Below are 18786 nucleotides of genomic sequence, written 5' to 3' on the forward strand. Positions count from 1 at the left end.
TCTACAGCAGTGAAAAACAAAAAAGTTTGTTTGGATCAGGAAACAAACTTGCTACTCCATGAGTAAAAGAGAGAATATACTTGAGAAGTAAAAACATGACAGACTAATTCATCACCTGAAGGATGTTTCCTGTTTTACTAACAGACCAAGCAACACACCAAGTTGCACTGCAAAAGAAAGTGTGGGACAGCAGGACTCTGTTCTACTAGTAAGTAATCACCTGTTCATAAAACAAGACAAACTCAGAAAATTATCAAAATGTTATTCTGATCTTTATTTTTGGATACGTAGCATGTTAAAAGTTTTACATGTGCAATCTCTTGTAACATCCGAAGAAATACAGTATGTTTTTAATAAATTCCTCATCACTGTAAGTTCACTTTCAAATAAATTGTAAGTATCAGGGTAGAACAATGTGTTTCCACATACTGAGCAGTGCAACACTGACAGTTACAATTAAGGTATCCAGGAAGGCTGAAAATTAAGACTGATGTAAGACAAATTTAGTTTCATTTATTTAAAAAAAGGGTAAAAAATGAAAATTACATAGTTCACATGCAAAGGCAACTAATTTTAAAATCTTATTTCAATATTAAATAAATGACAACTTAAGAGTTAAATGATTTTTTTAAAAAATTAAGAAGCAAAAAATATAAGAAAAAATGGAATGGTAGTGTACCTTTAAAAACTGATGAGTAGAATAAATCAAATCAAACGTTACAGTTTCTCACTTTACCATGAATGTTGGCACGGTTTGTTTCATATTTATACAGAGTTTCTGTGCATAAAAACCCAATGAAACAGGTTTGGATCAGTCCATTTTTCTCCAACAAAAGAAACTCTAACTTCTAGATTTTAAAAATTGCACTCTTGCATTTGTGTTTTAGTACAAACAAAACACAAATTTCTTTTACATCAGTGCAACCAGTTAATAGGCATGTTAAGATACTTTTTAAAAAGTTTTGTGAATGTTGTCATCTAAAAAAATTCTGTACAGAATCACAATACTGACAGAATCAATCTAGTGTACCCATGAGTGTCTCATTATTTTAATTTCACAGTCCTTTTCTCACAAAAACTTATTCTAAAGAGTTCAAAGAATTAATAATACACACCATGTGGATAATTTGGGGTTAAAAAACCCATGGCTCTGGGCAACAACAATTATAGTTAACAACATCCACCCATAAAGAGACTGCATTCCTAAAATTTTCAGACTTGGTTTGCCATAAATAAAACATTCTGGAGTAAAGCCTTTTGCACACTGACAATACTTATCAGACATTAGCGAGGCCACAGTGAAGGGTAGTGACTCATACCAAAAGGACAGGGTAGCAGCTGGTTTTGAGATGGCACACCTCATACATTCTGCTCAGAAAACACGAAGGCATTTACAGAGGACTAAATTATGCACTGAAATATGTGGAGGGTTTCTCTGCGCTATCATCAACAGTGATGTCGGTCCCTAGTATTCGAAAAGCAAAAAATATCTTCATAAACACAACTGAATACGAAGGCTCTACCTAGGAAAATGCATACAACAGGATCAAAGTACTAGGAGTGTGTCAGTGATTTTTTTCCTGGTATTAACCAGCCTGAGCATTTTTGGCATGTTGGACATTTTACCATTTCATGTCAACCATGACTAAAATGAAGTAAGCCATCTGAATGATAAACAATGAATACACCCCTGGTCCGTAAAGGCAGAAGTATCTGGTTCAACATTCCACACATAGCAGGTGCTCAAAATTTACTCAAGAAACCAGTTGATTATATGGAACACTTACTGAGTGGACCCAATAAATGTTTAAGAACATGACTTAGATCTCTAATAAATGTATATGAATGTGACTTAATAGTTCATATAGTTGTTGTACTTCCCTAAAGAAAACTTGTAAACATTTGGTGAGTGTCTAATTAATGTCTAATGGTATAACAGTAAAAACTGGCCAAAAAATGCCCAGAAAACGTTTGGCCCTTCAGCACCCAAAGCTCTCAAAATATAATGTTAAAACATCTCTGCTAGAGGGATTTCAGTAGTCTGAAAAATTTCATACCTGAGTGGCTTAAATGTTCTCTCCTAAATTTTAAGTAAGTGCAAGGAGTTTCTACACTCAGGAATTGCATAAGTTTTTATCTTTCCTCAAAAGAAAACATTGAATGATATAGAGGTAGCATAACTTACTAAATTAACTTTAAAAAACGAAAACCCAAAAAAGCAAGGTTATTTTCAATAGTCTTAATAGAACTATTACAAATGCTTAAAACCTTACAATCCAGGCTTTCTTCTACCTGGTTTTAGATATCTCATATTTCCCACTCCTCCTCTTTCTGTGAGAACATCGATAAGTCCAGGCACCTCTTGGACCGGTAGCATCTATTGCAACATCAATGACAGAATCTGGAGTCATCCATTTCAGGAAAACGAGGAAGAGAAAGTTGAGAACGGCCAACAAAGCAAAAATGTAGCCTGTTATCGGGCCGCAGTGAGAGATAAGTCTGTTCAGTCGCCTTTCCATTGGCAACACAGCCTCCACTGACACCCGGTCATACACCTGGCAGGAGAGAAGCCAAGAATGAGCACTCTAACCTATCACCGGTCACATACCAAACAATGACCTGCTCCCGCGGGAACCTTTTATACATGCAAACAGAAGTCACTCACATTTTGTTGTTACAGTAATGATGTCCTTAATGAACTTAATCACAATAATTACTGCCATTTGATTCAACCTTATTGAACACTCATTCTGGGCAAAACGCTGGGCTAGACACTATTGATACAAAGAATAAGTGACAGTTCCTCTCCCTCAGGGGAACATCATCGATTATAGCTTAGAATTCCAAAGTCCTGCAAAGTCTGAATAGCTTTTTGGTTCACCATTGTAAGGGTGATACTTAATTCAGCAATGATTTCAGCAGTGCTGAAGCAGGATTGGCCTTTGAAGATTCCTTGACTCAGCTGAGACAGCTCTCACTGGCATCTGGCAGACATCAACCACAATCAGAGAGCTACAATCTAGTGTGCTGCTGGGTACCCGGAGGCTCTTTCAACAGGTGTGTGAAGCCGTCTATGTTGCTGGGCACAAATGGCATGGATTTCAAATAAAAGAGGAGAAAGAGATATGGGAAATTCTAATAGATGGTATAGGTCAAACACTGGCAAATGTAATAAAGTTTATTGCTGAAAATTGGCAGTAAGTGGCTTGCTATTTTAAAAACACTGCTAAGTGCTCAACTCTAAAATATTAACAAAGATCTTTAAACATACTTGGTTAGAATACATCAAATGGGCCAACATTCTTTTTTTAAAATTGCATTTAAGCATTATTTGTTTTTAGTCTCACATATCTGACCTGTAACAGTCTTCTTCTGAACGCAAGAAAGTTTTAAGATCTGCAGGTTTTAAGTTCTGCAGGTCAATGACCTTTGAAAGGTACAACATATTTACATCCAGCTCTTTTATCCTGAGAACATTTTGATTACAAACATTTTAATCAGAATTATGTTGAGAATTATGGTAACGCTGGTGAATTGTAACTGAAAAAGTATGTTTACAGCATGAACTCCAATTTAATTTCATAGTCAATTTTCTAAATAGCACAGTTAAACTAAGAGGAAAGAGTTGAAAAGGATCAAAATGTCCTCAAGTTAAAAGAGCAACTACAAACTGAACTGTCCATCTTTATTTCAGGTCAATTAATTTATGATCTTAAGTGATAAAATAATTTCCTACTGACAATTCATTATAGCAAAGGATTTATGTTTTTCTAAATGTATACTATAGATCACCAGAAAGTATAAAATAGAAAAGAAAATAGATGCTTTACTATTATTTTAAGCATAACTAAAAGAAAATATATAGTTACAAAAAAAATCCCAATTAGCTCCTTTAATAAACTGTCACCATAGTTCTTCCCCTTTGAATTTATTACCTGCAATGGCTCAGACTTCTGAGGTTTATATGATGTCAATAAACAAGGTCAAGTCACAGCATACAAAGCTGTGGTTTTCCATCAGGGTTGTATCACCAAAAAACCCTAACCAAATATCCCTGCCAATCATATCCCAAATTTCACCTCTGCTCCTAAAGAGTAACATAAGAATCCAGGGAGTGGTTGAGGAGACAGGAGGACATGAAGATGGAGTGTACAGAGGCTGAAAAGGCTATGAGGTGACACTGACATGCACTCCTAACAGGTAATCAGTGGTATACTCCAACTTCCAAAGGAAAAGGCAGCTATTTCATATGGGTGGAGATAGTACAAGACATTTAAAAGGTCAGGATAACTCAGAAATACTTCAGTTAAAAATGTTTATTTCAAGTATCTCATATTTCAATGGAAAATATATATGGCAATTTGTAGAGATAGGACTTTTTTCAACTTACATTCAAATATGAGTTCATCTTATATACTGGAATTTACAATTCAAACCAAATAAGAAAGCCTTAAGGTAAAGAATTGTTCTCACAGCCGGGCGTGGTGTCTCACGCCTGTAATCCTAGCACTCTGGGATGCCGAGGCAGGAGGATCGCTCAAGATCAGGAGTTTGAAACCAGCCTGAGCAACAGTGAGGCCCCGTCTCTACTAAAAACAGAAAGAAATTAATTGGCCAACTAAAAATATATAGAAAAAAATTAGCCAGGCATGGTGGTGCATGCCTGTAGTCCCAGCTACTCAGGAAGGTGAGGCAGGAGGATTGCTTGAGCCCAGGAGTTTGAGGTTGCTGTGAGCTAGGCTGATGCCACGGCACTCTAGCCTAGGCAACAGAGTGAGACTCTGCCTCAAAAATAAATGAATAAATAAATATAAATAAAATTTAAAAAAGAACTGTTCTCACTCCAGGCTAAAAACTTACTGCCCCACTGAATACAGTGATAGTATAAAGCATCAGCCTAAACCACTGCCTTCTCCATGCTCCACCTAGCTGTCTTTCTGGTTCACAACTTCTACCTTCTACGAAGCCAAATTGTTTCTGTTCAGCTTGTTACATGGTAATAAGAGGCATGAGGCACAGAAAGTCATAAGAAGGACATAAAGGAAGAAAGTGAGTAGAATTAAATGAAGTACCTAACTCAAAGTCAGGAACCATTTCTCACAACTGTACTCTTCTACCTCAGCGTGTTAATTTATTTCCTGTTCCTGTCCTTTTGGAAATTCTCCATTGCTGCTTTTTATTTGTGATCATTTTTCCAACTGTTATCATGTACATTTTGAATTCTAAATTATGTTCTCAATCAGCCCAAAGATGTAAAAATCCTTTTCCTGAAGAAAATCACAGTAGTTAGTAAAAGTGCCACAAGAGGTTTACAAAGTATGATGAATTAAATATTCGCAAGTTATAAAGTTGCCACAATAGGCAAAACCATATTATTTCCTATGCTTTAGAATTATGAACAGCCTCAAGAAAATAACTAAGAAGAGATGTTCATGCTAGTTTTGTCTCTAATCACTGTGACTTCTAAAAAATTTTGTAACTTCTTTATGTCCAGTTTAATGAGGGGGCTAGACTACTGTATTACTGCTATTTTCAGATATCAAATGTAATGATTTGACTAGACACTCAGCCCAACATGTGTGCCCAAAGTAATGAAGTTTGTTTCTTTTCGTTTGGAAGTGATTTCATAAACTTAAGCAATAGAACAGAAACAGTAAACCTGTATGTAAGAAAAAGCAAACGTGTATGTGAAACATCAAGTAAGAGTTCAGACACTATCTTTTCTCAGCACGTGACATACTTTTTCAGTTCTCTCTGCAACATTCCTCCAGGTGTAGAAAGTCTTTACTACGTTATGGATATTTTCTGGAGGTGGCAATGTCCCCGACTTCAGTTGGAAAATAGCTTTTTCCAACCCTTCACACAAAGATTTTACTGAAGGCTCACATAAAATAATAAGATTTTCTGGAAGCACCTCAGGTATTCCACCAACCTTGGTACTTACAACCTTAAAAAGAAAGAAAGAACACATGTTCCACCATAATCATACGTCAGGAAGATGAACAAAACCAAGTTAAGAAATTATTAGGAATGTATCTCATTATTTTTCAAAACACGAATACAGAAACCCCAACAATGTATGCCCTCAAAGCTTTTTACCTGTAAACCACAACTGGCTGCTTCCAAGATCGCCATGCAGAATGCTTCGGTAAGGGAGGTATTAAGAAAAATGTGTCCTTGAACTAAGACATCTCTAACATCCTTGTGTTCTAAAGCTCCCAAAAGACGCACCCTGATTTTTTAAATGAGAGGGGAAGAAAGAAGTGAAAAATCATGCTACAAAAGAAATTTATAAGCCAAGTCTGCTATTTATATTACACTTAGATTCTTACTGCTGCTAATGTTTTCTACCTCTAAAGATGAATATCATAAACACTGATCTAACAGAAATAGCCTTATAAAACTATTGGGTTAAAACTCAGATAGCCAACATATTTTATGTTACACATATCAAATTCCATTTTTTTCCAAAACTAGTTTGCATGTAATGAAAATATTAACATATTTTGATGATTAAATATTAAAGTATCAATTCTAAACAAGAAAATTGCCCTTTTAAAATTGATGCTTCACACATAGGCAGCTCATTTGTTACATTGTTACTGAGAAGAGACCTGTCCAAATCTGTATGTGCAGGGCAATTTACAAGATTTGAGCCATCCTATTTAAATTACAACACAGTACGGCTTGGAAATCTGTAAACATTTCCAATCAAAGCAGTTGTTTTTTTGTGGCTTCTACGGTGCCAACAACTGCCCCTCAAAATCAAATAATACTGGGCTAATGAAAAAATAAAATAAAACTGTGGACTCTTTAACTAGGCTTCCTGTTTTATGTAAATTTTTTTTAAAAACAGGCCTTGCATTACATTTTTATATCAATTACATGTAGGAGAAGCAGCACACCTAAGGCAGGCATGTAGTCAAAATCGAATATAGATAATTGATATTTTCTCAAGACAATATCCATCAATATCCATCAATAATCCATCAATACCTGTCATGTAGCTGGTATCTTTCCCGAACTTCTTCCAAAATGACTCTCTTTGGTCCCTCTCCTCCAATTACGAAATTTAACTCTGGATATTTCTGACAGAGTTCAGGTATTATACCACTAAGCAAATCAGTTCCTGAAAATATAAAGTTGAATGTTGGAGATATTAACATTTATACTTTGTAAAAAAAAATCATCGGAACTACTGAGAATCCACTCACTTCAAAAAGTATTAGCTGTGCATTCCTTAAAGTAGAGAAACTAACTCTCTTAAACCTTTCCCAGGAGGGTGGAATTGTTCACAAACTGCCAGTGGTTCCCCAAAAGTTGCAGTTCTTGAAGAGATAGACCTTGACATGCATTGTTACCTTCCACACACCCAAAATATGGATAATTCTGTTCCATTTCAATAGACTATTCTTTGTTACTCACTTGTGTGTATACATAGCCTACTTCTAAAAAAGGTATTTTTGGTGGCCAAGGTTTGAGTTAGCTTTCTCCAAAGTAGGCAGCTGACTGAAGATCTAGGTCTTGTCCCAGCTTTTTTATGAACAAGCCCTTTGATCACGGGAAGTTTCCTGATCTGCAAAATGAAGTGACCTACGTACCTAAAGTCTCTTTCAGCTGTAAAATTCCATCAGTCTATGATTCTACTTCCTTCTATGGGAAAGGGCTAAGCAACAAAGTCTGTTGCCTCCACTTTGTTCAAAACACAGTTTGTACAGAGAATTTTGCAGTGAACACTATGGTATTAGCAAAATTTAAAACAATAGTCCGTCCAAACAAGCTATATCCCACTGTCCTGGAATGGGAGTAAGTGAAGGTAGCAGGACCTCAATTGTCAGATCATTACAGTCCGTGGAACAAAAGGACGCATCTTTGTTTCCTTTTTAAAAATGACTTTCTTATAATATGTAAATACAATCTCAGGTAATATAAAGCAATTAAGTAAATCATGCCCTACTAGTTTGAAAAAGTTGTGGCTATCCAAAGTAACAGCAATGTTGACAATATTTGGGAATTTACTTCATTAACAATTACAAATCATACACATTCAAAAGTAAACGCAAAATGATCCACTTAGAGCTAAGTTTATTAATTTAAAAAATGCATATACACACAAAAATTGCATTTCTTACATCAATCTTCCCCAAAACAGTCAGATCAATTATAAAATAGATGGTGGGAGAAATTATATATATAGGGTCATTTTTAATAAACAATGTAAAGTAAGAATCATTAAGTAAACTCTGCTGGTATTTTCAAAATATGTTTGCATGCGTCAAAAATAAATTCACATACAACTTTTCTGAATTATGAAGTCTTTTCATTAAAACCTTAGCTATCTTTGTGTCAAGTCAATTACCAAATTCATTGATTGAATTTCTAAATAAGCCAGAAGGTAAATTAAAGACTTAACATTTAGCCACCTACAATTCCTTCTTTTCATTTTATTTTCTTTCTTTCCCCTCTCTCTTCTTCCTTCTCTCCTTTCTCGCACAAGGTTAAAAGCCCATTCTTCAAACAAACAAAAAAACAACACAAGCAAATAATAATTGCTGATAATAGCTACTTTAACTGAAATGTTTACTATGTCAGGCAATGTATTTTAAATGCATTATGTCATTTAATCCTGGCAAACACCTTATATGAAATGGAACTGATTAATATTATCAATGATCTATAAATTTTATTCTAAAAATAAAGGGTTTTTCCTCCACTATAAAAAAATTATTTTTGCACCTCTAAGAAAGTTTAACACAATGGAACATACAGAGACTTTCGATCGCCATATCACACAAAATGGACAACAAAAATTCCTAATTCAAACTTTTAAAGCTCGGTCTAACAACATTTTTAAAAACCTTCTGATCTACATACCTAGGATAACAGTGGCTAGGCAGGCAAGGGTAGAGGAACAGGAGGAGACATTAAGTCAAGAAGAGATGGACTCATGTTTGTCATCTCTCTTACTTACTGTGTAACCTGGACGAGTTACTTACCCTCTCTGAGACTCAGTTTCTTTGTTACATGCAGATAACATCTACCCTAGTTGTTGAGAGGGTCAAGTGAGGTACTGTAACATGCACAGGCTTCCTCAACTGCAGAATACAAACGTGAGTTGTCATTACCCCTGCAGCGGGAAGTGAGGCATGCCTGCACATGTACAAAGCACTGGCAAACCCTAACTGGGAGCAAAACAGGCTGGAGAGAAGGCTGCTCAGGAAGAAGCCAACCCAAAAACCTGGGCAAGAAGAATTCGGATTTATTCTCTCAATACATTCCAGTGGGCTTTTGTCACATGATCCAATGAACACCTCCTGAGGATATTAATTTGTAAATAAGGAATGGACCATTAATACAGGGCTACAGATGTGGCCATTCCCTCCCGGAATGTTATTTTTTGCAGGGTGCCTGGCATATGGAGAGGGTTCAACAAATAACAACATTGAGTTATTGAACTGAGAACAGGAAAGGCCATACCTTCACTCCACTGATGTTTAGCTCAGCTGGTTAAAATACCACATTAATGAAGTAAAGGTAACAGGTTTAATATTTGCACGAGTAGTTAATTTTGTTGACCTTCATACATGCGTCATACCCTTTCTTAGCTAGCTGTCTCACAGGTATGCTATTTGATTAAAAAATAAATTAGGCACATTTTCTAAGTTACAACAAACATACCACCAATGTCCCAAGAGGGATTCAGAATACAAACTGCTGGTCCATTCACATCTCCTTGATTAAAGAATGAAAGCACATCATTGCTTTCACCCTAGAAAATGCAGTTGAGTAGAATTTTTCTCACCAACCTCCACTTACACGAATTGCTGGGTCAGCCAAGGCTCTCTGTCCCAAGAGTAAAGTATACCGACCAAGGCCCACATCTAGATTTTGGGCCACTCCCTAGTACACTGGTACACTGCTGAGCTTCATGCTTACCAACAATCAGTTGCATATGTTCACAAATGTGTTTGATGCCAGCTGTACTTGTCACTGTAATTTGGGTAATTTAATTAAATAACACATAAACTGATAAAATGAGTTTCTATGAAAACTAAGCTAAACAGTTTGAAAAGTCCAATAAAGGAAAGTCACAGGAAAAAGGTCTTGTCAAATGAGGGATGTCCTAAACCACTGTATAACATTGAAAACAAAACTCCAGAAGCACACTGCTTCATATGTCTATAGGTTCTCACCACACTTAAAAGAAACCCAAAGTGACAATGGAAGATTATGCTTTGTGAAAGCCATTATGTAAGATAATGCAGCTGAAATCAGTGGACCAGTACTTAAAGCCTACGGCCCTACATCAAACTACTGGCAACTCAGTGTATTAATATTTTGAGTTAAATTCAAATATTTAAGGGGGGTATATATTATTTTTAATGATTTCCTAATTTAAATGGAATTTCTGATTACTGGACAGGTTTTCAAATAGCATCTAGAAGACTATTTATATGTTTCTAATAACCAGACTGTTTCAGACATTTAGTAAAAAAGCCTCCACAAATTCAAATACAGTGTCCACTAAATGCTGCAGAGGCACTAAAAAAAAATCCTCCTTGATATTAGCAGACATTTATCCAATACAAACTGGGCTAACAGTTTATAGGAACTATCACCGAACCCTCAGGAGGTTCCCATTGTCGTCTAAATTACACAAATGAAAAAACTGAGACTTAGAGATGTTAAGTAACTTGTCCTTGATCATACAACAAGGATAGAGCCACAATGTGGCCTTGGGCCATCTAATCCCCTTTCTTCATCACTTACCTGCCAATATGTTATTAATGTCTTATATATGATTAAATGAAACAAACAAGGTACAAAACAGTAAAGTGCAGAACAAGCCCATTGATTTTTCAGCATATGTACGTATGCATAAAAAAGACAGGAAAACTACAGATCGAAACGTTCATTAGGGTCATCTCTGAATAATACAGTTACAGCTGATTTTTGTTTTCATCTTTGAGCTTTTCTTAGTTTTCAAAATATCTGCAATGAAAACACATTACTTTTGCAACCAGAAAGAAAAGGCCATGCAGTGGGCTCTGCCCTTCACTTCTTACCACATGTACAGGGCTGTTTTAACTTCCAAAAAGACCTGATCAATTAAACAGCATCAGGTTATTTTTATTTTTTAGTAACCATTAAAACATCAAAGGTTGGGGGACAGCATTCACAACTCTAAAAATTTCTCTTCCAATATAAACCGATATTAGAACTTTCTTTGCTATATGTAATGCAGAAGTAGTTACTAAACCATAAACAAAAAGCCAAACAATCATTATATACAAGTATTCAACAGCTTTCTACAATGAAAAAAATCTGCAATTATAGCTATCATTTCATTACCTTTTCTGTAAACAAGTCTGCTGACAACAACAATAGTTATTATACTATCATGCCTTCTAAATGGGTCTGGAGTGAAGTCAGTAGGATCTACAGCATTAGGAATGACGGACACTATTTCAGGATTCAGTGCTGCTCTTAATACAGTATTTTCCTTACTAGTATAAGAGACACAAATGATGTGGTTTGTGTCACAAAGAGACACAGTTAGAAGCTTGTTTGTAAGCACCGAGCTGACATCAGCAAATCCAAAAAGGGAATGGTCCGTGAAGACTGTCTGAAGCCCCATTGTCTTGGCGTGGAAGAGAGCATCATGGGCCATGGCAGAAAAAGAACTATGTGAATGGATTATTGTGACTCTCTCCCGAACAAATATGTACCTGAGCAATGGTAGACTGTGAAAGAGGGTCGTGGCTGTAGACTGGTTGTACATGACTTTCAGAGGCAAGTAATAGACTTTGAGGCCATTAGTGAGGTAACGGATGCCTTTTCGATTTCCGTAAGCATGGGTGACAATTATAACCTTATGCCCTCTTTCAATCAGGCACTGAGAGAGCTGGTAAATGTGGCTTTCCACACCTCCCATATTTGGGTAGAAAAAGTCAGATACCATGCATATATTATGGGTACGGGTTCTATGTGTGGGAAGACTTCCAGGGCTAACCCAAGAGAGTATAGCTGAGAAAGGCTTGCCGGGCTCATCTCCTCTACAGGCCATGCTGAGATGATTTAGGCATCAGTTCTTAAAGCAACCCAGTTAAGATGTGTCCTCTATTACCTGAAAAAGAGAGTAAAACAAGATCTCAGCTCAGAGACAAAACACATTTCATATCCCAAATCCAGATATAAATACTGTTTTAATGTTAATGTAAATTTGTTAGCTTTTCCCTCAGAAATAAAAACAAAGTATATAATGAATTTACTCATTTGACAACATTTACTTGCTTAGCATTTACTATGTGCCATACAACAAAACTAGATTCTGCAATGTCTTAATTTTGCTCTAAAAATACTGCTACAACACACAATTTTAAATAAGTTTGTTACACCACAGTACATAATGGTTTGCCATGGAAACAACCTAGTTCTTTCCAATAATTAAATATATATATATATATATATACACACACACACACACACACATGCACATATATATTTCCCCTCACTTTTATCACTTTACAAGCTCCTACTTATTAAATGCCCATTATACATCAGCCACTACATGCTGAGTTTTCTATATCTATTGCAGCCTCACCAAAATCCTATGAATCCATCTTATAAATTGAAAGTCTAAAGCTTAAAGAGGTTAAGGAATTTGTCCACGATTATTCAGTGTTAGGCTGAACCCAGAGGTTCTAAGTAGGTACTCAGAAGTAGCTACTTAAGGCCGGGTGCGGTGGCTCATGCCTGTAATCCTAGCACTCTGGAAGGCCGAGGCGGGAGGATCATTTGAGCTCAGGAGTTCGAGACCAGCCTGAGCAAGAGCGTACTAAAAATAGAAAGAAATTAATTGGCAACTAAAAAATATATAGAGAGAGAAAAAAATTAGCTGGGCATGGTGGCACATGCCTGTAGTCCCAGCTACTCGGGAGGCTGAGGCAGAAGGATTGCTTGAGCCCAGGAGTTTGAGGTTGCTGTGAGCTAGGCTGATGTCACGGCACTCTAGCCTGGGCAACAGAGTGAGACTCTGTCTCAAAAAAAAAAAAAAAAAAGAAGAAGAAGAAGAAGAAGAAGAAGAAGAAGTAGCTACTTAAAGGTAGAACAATGTGGCAGTCTGTTTCATTAGTAGTCATGCCTCCTGGTATTTATGCCCCGGTATAGTCCCCTCCCCTTGGATTTGGACCTGGTTTAACCCATAGGACAGGGTGGAAATTATGTGCAAATTTTTGGCCTTAGCCTGAAAAAGGTGCAGTGGTGTCCACTTGTACACTCTTGGATATCCTAAGCCAACATGTAAGAAGTCCAGCTACCATGTTAGAGGGACAATATGAGAGACAATATGGACAGAGCCAGAGACCCAGCCATCCCCATGTTCTCAGCTGGGCCATGTCCATAGACAACTTGCCTGCTAAATGCAGCCTCCCTAGTCACCACTGGCAAGACTGGCAGAAGAACCACCCAGCGGAGCCTAGCTGATTGCAGAATCATAAAAAATAATAGCAATGAAATGAAATATCATGATATAATAAATGGCTCTTATTTCATACCACTAAGTTTTGAAGTGGTTTAATATATAATAACAGATAATGAAAACAGGCCCAGATTCAAACTTAGTTATACTGGTCCACTGCCTGTTTTTGTAAATAAGTTTTATAGGAATACAGGCTTGCCCATTTATTTATGTGAATGGCTACTTTTGTGCTGCAATAGCACAGTAGCTGTGACAGGGGCCATATGACTCACAAAGCCCAAAATATTTACCATCTGGCCCTTTACATAGAATTGCCCAACCCCTTGCTCTAGAGCAGGTCCTCAAACTACATGCGGGCTGTCTAGCACATTTATCCGGCCCTCTGGGTGTTTTTGCCACCGCTGCCTATCCTGCTTAGCAGCTAACTCGTCCGGGGCCCACAGTGCGCACTCTCCAATGGTCTGAGGGACAGTGAACTGGCCCCCTGTTTAAAAAGTTTGAGGACCCCTGCTCTAGAGCTTAGCCATTGATTCAATTAATCTCATAAAGTTCCCCTAGTATTAGCTTTATGGTTTAATCTAAAATATAAATATACCTGGAGCTGGAACTTTTTGAGAGCACATTTTTCAAATGATACCCAGAGCACATGCTGTGGACAATCCATATTTTCTCCTTCCATATTCAAAGACAGCAATAATCTTAACTGCTTCCTTCACTTTTTTCTTAACCTTTCTTTCAGTTATGTAGCCTTTCTTCCATGAGTGCTCCTCCCTTCAGTGTGGAGTCTAAAAAGCTAAACTAGAGACAGGCTGTATCTGAGGCCACTTTCTACATCTAAAGTAGGAAATGTTTATCTCAGGGGTCCTCTAAAGCCATATCAGGATGAAATGCCCACTCAATATGTAGTACTATTATGGAGTCTTAGACTTCTAAAGCTAAAAAGTGTCTTGGAGATCTAGTGAAAATCTCCCTTAGCTTTACAAATGAGCTCTCCAAGGCTCCAGAAACTCAACTATACAATGGGAAGCCATCCTAAAGCTCTGAGTTTCAGATTTCACCTCTAAACTCAGAAAATGCAATTTAACTGTGTGTGCAAAGTCTTAACTATCTACTCTCTCCAATAAATTCATCTACATTTTATTATTATTTTTATTTTTTTATTACAGTGTCTCACTCTGTTGCCTGGGTTAGAGTGGCGTCAGCCTAGCTCACAGCAACCTCAAACTCCTGGGCTCAAGCAACCCTCCTGCCTCAGGGACTACAGGCATGCATCACCATGCCCGGCTAATTTTTTCTATTTTTTAGTAGAGACAGGGTCTTGCTCATGCTCAGGCTGGTCTCAAACTCCTGAGCTCAAACGATCCACCTGCCTCTGCCTCCCAGAGTGCTAGGATTACAGGAGTGAGCCACCACACCCGGCCTACGTTTTAAATATATTCTCAGAAAGACTCCATAAGAGTCTACTGAACTGAATTTCGTAATTAAGATTCAATATTGCCAAATATGGAAATTTCTCAAATTTATACTTTTAGATGACTTAACTAACATTTTCTTACTGTGGTGTCACCTAAACACGAACTTCCAGTTCTATACAGTTTTAAAAGATGAATGATAATGGAAACAGTGAGCAATGAACCAAATGAAATCATTTAAAATTTTGTCATTAACCTGCAATGTTCTGTGATGAGTCTGCCCACTTCTACCAGTTTATCACTCCTAACATCTTTATTGTGTAAAAGCTCAATATACCACACAATCACAGAATCTTGGATTTCAAAACTGAAGAGCTTGGAGATCTAGTGAATACCTCACTTTACAAATGAAATGCCAGACAAGTTGAGTGAATTGTACAAGGACCCCACCCAGCCACTTTAAGTGGCAAGCGCAACATGACCAGAAAATTCTCGACCATGGCCAATGAGCCCCGAGCAGTTATTAGCAGTAGAGGCTTCTGAAGAGCCTTAGGATGACCAAGCAGGGGTTACAGGGTCAAGAAGATGGTACTTCCACTGAGCCCCTGGGCACTGCCCGAGCTTCACTCCCTGACAGGAAGCTGGGGAACTATAGGGCCAAGGAGGGGATGCCCCCGTCCAGTCGGCGACCCCACGGAGGTCAAGCAGGGTCCTGCGAGGCCCAAAGAGAGCAGGAAAACAGCAACAAAGTGGGCAGGTGTCTGAGGCCCGGGGTCCCGGAGCCTCCAGTCCCTCGCCCCACCAGCGGAACCGGCTCCAGCACGGCCGCCCTCAACGCACCCTCCACCCCGCTGTACTCCGAAGACCCTCCAACCTGACTTCCGGGCTTTGACCCGGGTCGGCTTCACCCCTCCCTCGCCCGCCACGCTCCTACGGGAACAGAACAGCCATATCCGGAAGCGGCCGAGAGTGCGGAAGAAGAGAGGCCAGGCGCGCACTTACCGGCGAGTCCCATGGCCGCCTGTGTCCGGACCTCCCGCGGCTGCAGCTGGAGTCCCGCCCCACCGCCCCGAAGTACCAATCTGAGGCGGCCGCGCCCGAGCGCCGCGCCCCCGAACCAGCCAATCACAAAGAGGCGCTGGGGTCACGTCTAAGAGGGGCGCTCAGTCGTCCCCGCCCTTTAAACGTGGGCTGCAACGTCAGTGCGCGCTTGCGCCAGTCTTAGTCTCCTGGACGCTGCAGTCTGTTGGGTGGGTTTTCTGGTTGCATGGTGACAGCGTCTCTTTTCTGGAGGCCTGTTCCCTCCGTGATTGCTTTCGATTGGAGAGATTTGGAGTGAGAAGGCTACAGTAAGCCAGGGTCAGAGTGGCGTTTTGTTTGTGATCGTTTGTGCCACAGCATAACCGTGCCGGTTCTTGCCATTCTGATAGGGTTGCCAGATGTGGCAAATAAAAATACACAAATAAAAAGTTAAAGCAAATAAAAATATGAATTTTGAATTTCAGATAAACAACAAATAGTTTCTAAAGTATGCCTCAAATATTGGGGAGTTCACTAAATTATTCATCGTTTATCTGAAGTTCCAATTTAACTAAACGTCTCAGATTTTATCTGGCAACCCTACAGTCTAGTGGGGGGCGGGGGAATCTGAGGTCCGATCTGAAATATCAAGTCCCACTCTGTCTGGTTCAACTAGCTTGTGGTGCTTGGCATGGGAGCTAAAGAATCTATGAGTCTGATGATTATCCATCTCTCACACTCGGTACTTGGAGTCCCTCGGCGATGCCGTGCGTGCACTTTTGAGAACAAATTCCTTTCTGAGTACCATTAGCCTGGAGTAAGTTTATTCGTCCCTGAAAATTTCACCTCCTTTCTGATGTCCTCCCCAAACCTCCAAAGAGAATGAAATACTCCCACTATTGTATTTTGATAGTACTTTGGCCATATGTTGGTATAGCATTTATCAAGTAATATTCAAGTCATTTGCCTGACTGCAGTCTGCCTTCCTCCTTACCTTGATCCTTGATGACTTTTGTCTTCTTGGGATCTCATATGGACTTCTTTCTGAAAACTGGCAATTGTATTTGCTTATTAAATGTCTTCCTTCTCTACTAGATAGTAAGCTGATGCAGGGTCTGTTCTTGGTAATGAGTATTGAATAAGTTTTAGTTAATGTAAGCGAACTTCTTATACTCAATGCCAGCATACTCCCTGACACATATTAGATACCCAATAAAATGTATTGAAAGTATTTCATGGCATGTACCTTAGAAAAATTACAGTGCAATAACATCATTCAAAGAGCATTTTCGTTGTGGAATTTGAAGTGTATTAATGAGTTAACTTTAATTAGTAAGGCTCAAGTAGCAATAGATACTCTGTCCTGTGTTAATATTGATGAAACATCAGAGAATAATGATGATGCAAATGGAAGAATTTAAGCTTAATAATTTGTAGTTGGTTTCACAGATAACAGCAACACTACCAGATAGGTGCAGCATTGCTTTGGTCTTCTTTTCATTTTCTAATAGATTTTAAGGCAAAGAGTGGAGATAGAAATTCTGGAAGGTATACATGAGGGTTAAGCCTCATTTATTGAGCCCCTAATTTGCCCCTGCCATCGTTCTGATCACAATACACATTTGAAATTCTACTATGAATCCTGTAAGATCCTGATACTAATACTTCTTCAAAAGAGTGATATTTTTTCAAAATAGAACACATATTTCCTATCTTTATTATCAGGCATTTACTGAATGTCTGCTTTGTGAAAGGCCTTTTGGGGAATACAAAGAATGTTAAAAATAGTCCCTGTGTTTTAACAGCTTTTTATCTTTCCTTGCTTTTCCTATACATTTTACCAACAGTAAAAGGAAATCCACTTTTCTTAAAAGGTTCTTTGTGTTTCAAATATAGACTAGGCTGACCTTCATAAATAGATATTTATAGAGGCACACTGTTGCTGAGTCTCTGTGGGGAAGGCAGTTGAAGAGCCTGCAGGCTGTTCCAACAAAATCTGAAAACATTGAAAGTTCATGCTCCAGCTTCTGTCCCAGGCACTGAGCATTAAAATGTAAATAAATCATGACTTTCTCAAGGGTTCACAATCTCACATGTGTACACGACTTCCTTTATAGTCAGTTAAATATTAAGCAAAGTTCTCTATTTAAGGCTATTTTCTAAAAGTCAAAGTTGTAGTAGCAGGATTAAGATATAAATCTTGGGATGATTCTAATTATAGTGTCCTGCCTAAATATGTGACTTCAATATATGCCTTGAGAGAATTTTCTTAGAAACCACTAATATTAGACTAAAATACATACATGTACTATATTCTGATTACATTTAAAGCATGCAAGCAATCGGTTCCAGTTGTAGTATTAGATGACCTAAAATGGAGAAGATATAAATGTGGATATCATCTTCCCTTGAAATCAGCTCTTTGCAAATTCATATGTAAATTAGCTCCCTTGGATAATTTTGGAGTTGGAAGACAACAAATATGTCTTGAGAGTCTGATATCTGTGTGTAAGGCACAATACATAGAAAATCTGGCATGAGCTTTACTCCCAAGGAACTAAGATGTAGTCATAGCATAGGTAAATATCTGTGATAAAAGATAGGAAATGATAAGTGCTATAAGAGAAATACAAGAAAAATACTGGAAGTTCAAAGGGAAAGAGTGTTTCTGGTTGCCAGGATTTAGCCGAAAGAATAAGCAGAGGGTGTCCACGCAACTCTTGGTAGCAAGATCATTCCAAGAACAATGTGAACAAGGTACAGAGACAGGTGCTGACTGTCCAGTGAACACTGTTGTGTAATTACACAGAGAAAAAGAATGGGAAAGAGTACATACAGGATAAGAATGGCATTTTCAGTGAAGGCTGGAGCAAA

At 38.1% G+C, this 18786-nt stretch overlaps 1 protein-coding gene across 3 annotated transcripts; it reads right to left on the reverse strand.

The window, feature by feature from the left end:
• Positions 1-245: 245 nt before the first annotated feature.
• Positions 246-16017, reverse strand: PIGA (phosphatidylinositol glycan anchor biosynthesis class A). 3 transcript variants are annotated; one of them, XM_012784770.2, is made up of 6 exons: positions 15895-16017; positions 11353-12127; positions 6997-7129; positions 6100-6232; positions 5741-5947; positions 246-2555 (listed from the first exon to the last, which is right to left on the reverse strand). In XM_012784770.2, exons 2-6 carry the CDS (start codon positions 12065-12067, stop codon positions 2289-2291), a joined length of 1455 nt encoding a protein of 484 aa, XP_012640224.1. In that variant the 5' UTR covers positions 12068-12127; positions 15895-16017; the 3' UTR covers positions 246-2288. The 3 variants fall into 3 exon arrangements, with proteins under 3 accessions (XP_012640224.1, XP_012640223.2, XP_012640226.1); XM_012784769.2 differs by lacking the exon at positions 15895-16017 and adding an exon at positions 15767-15852; XM_012784772.3 differs by having other exon boundaries at positions 2419-5267.
• Between the last annotated feature and the right edge of the window lie 2769 nt (positions 16018-18786).

Source organism: Microcebus murinus, chromosome X (genome assembly GCF_040939455.1).
Source record: "Microcebus murinus isolate Inina chromosome X, M.murinus_Inina_mat1.0, whole genome shotgun sequence".
Classification (NCBI taxonomy): domain Eukaryota; kingdom Metazoa; phylum Chordata; class Mammalia; order Primates; family Cheirogaleidae; genus Microcebus; species Microcebus murinus.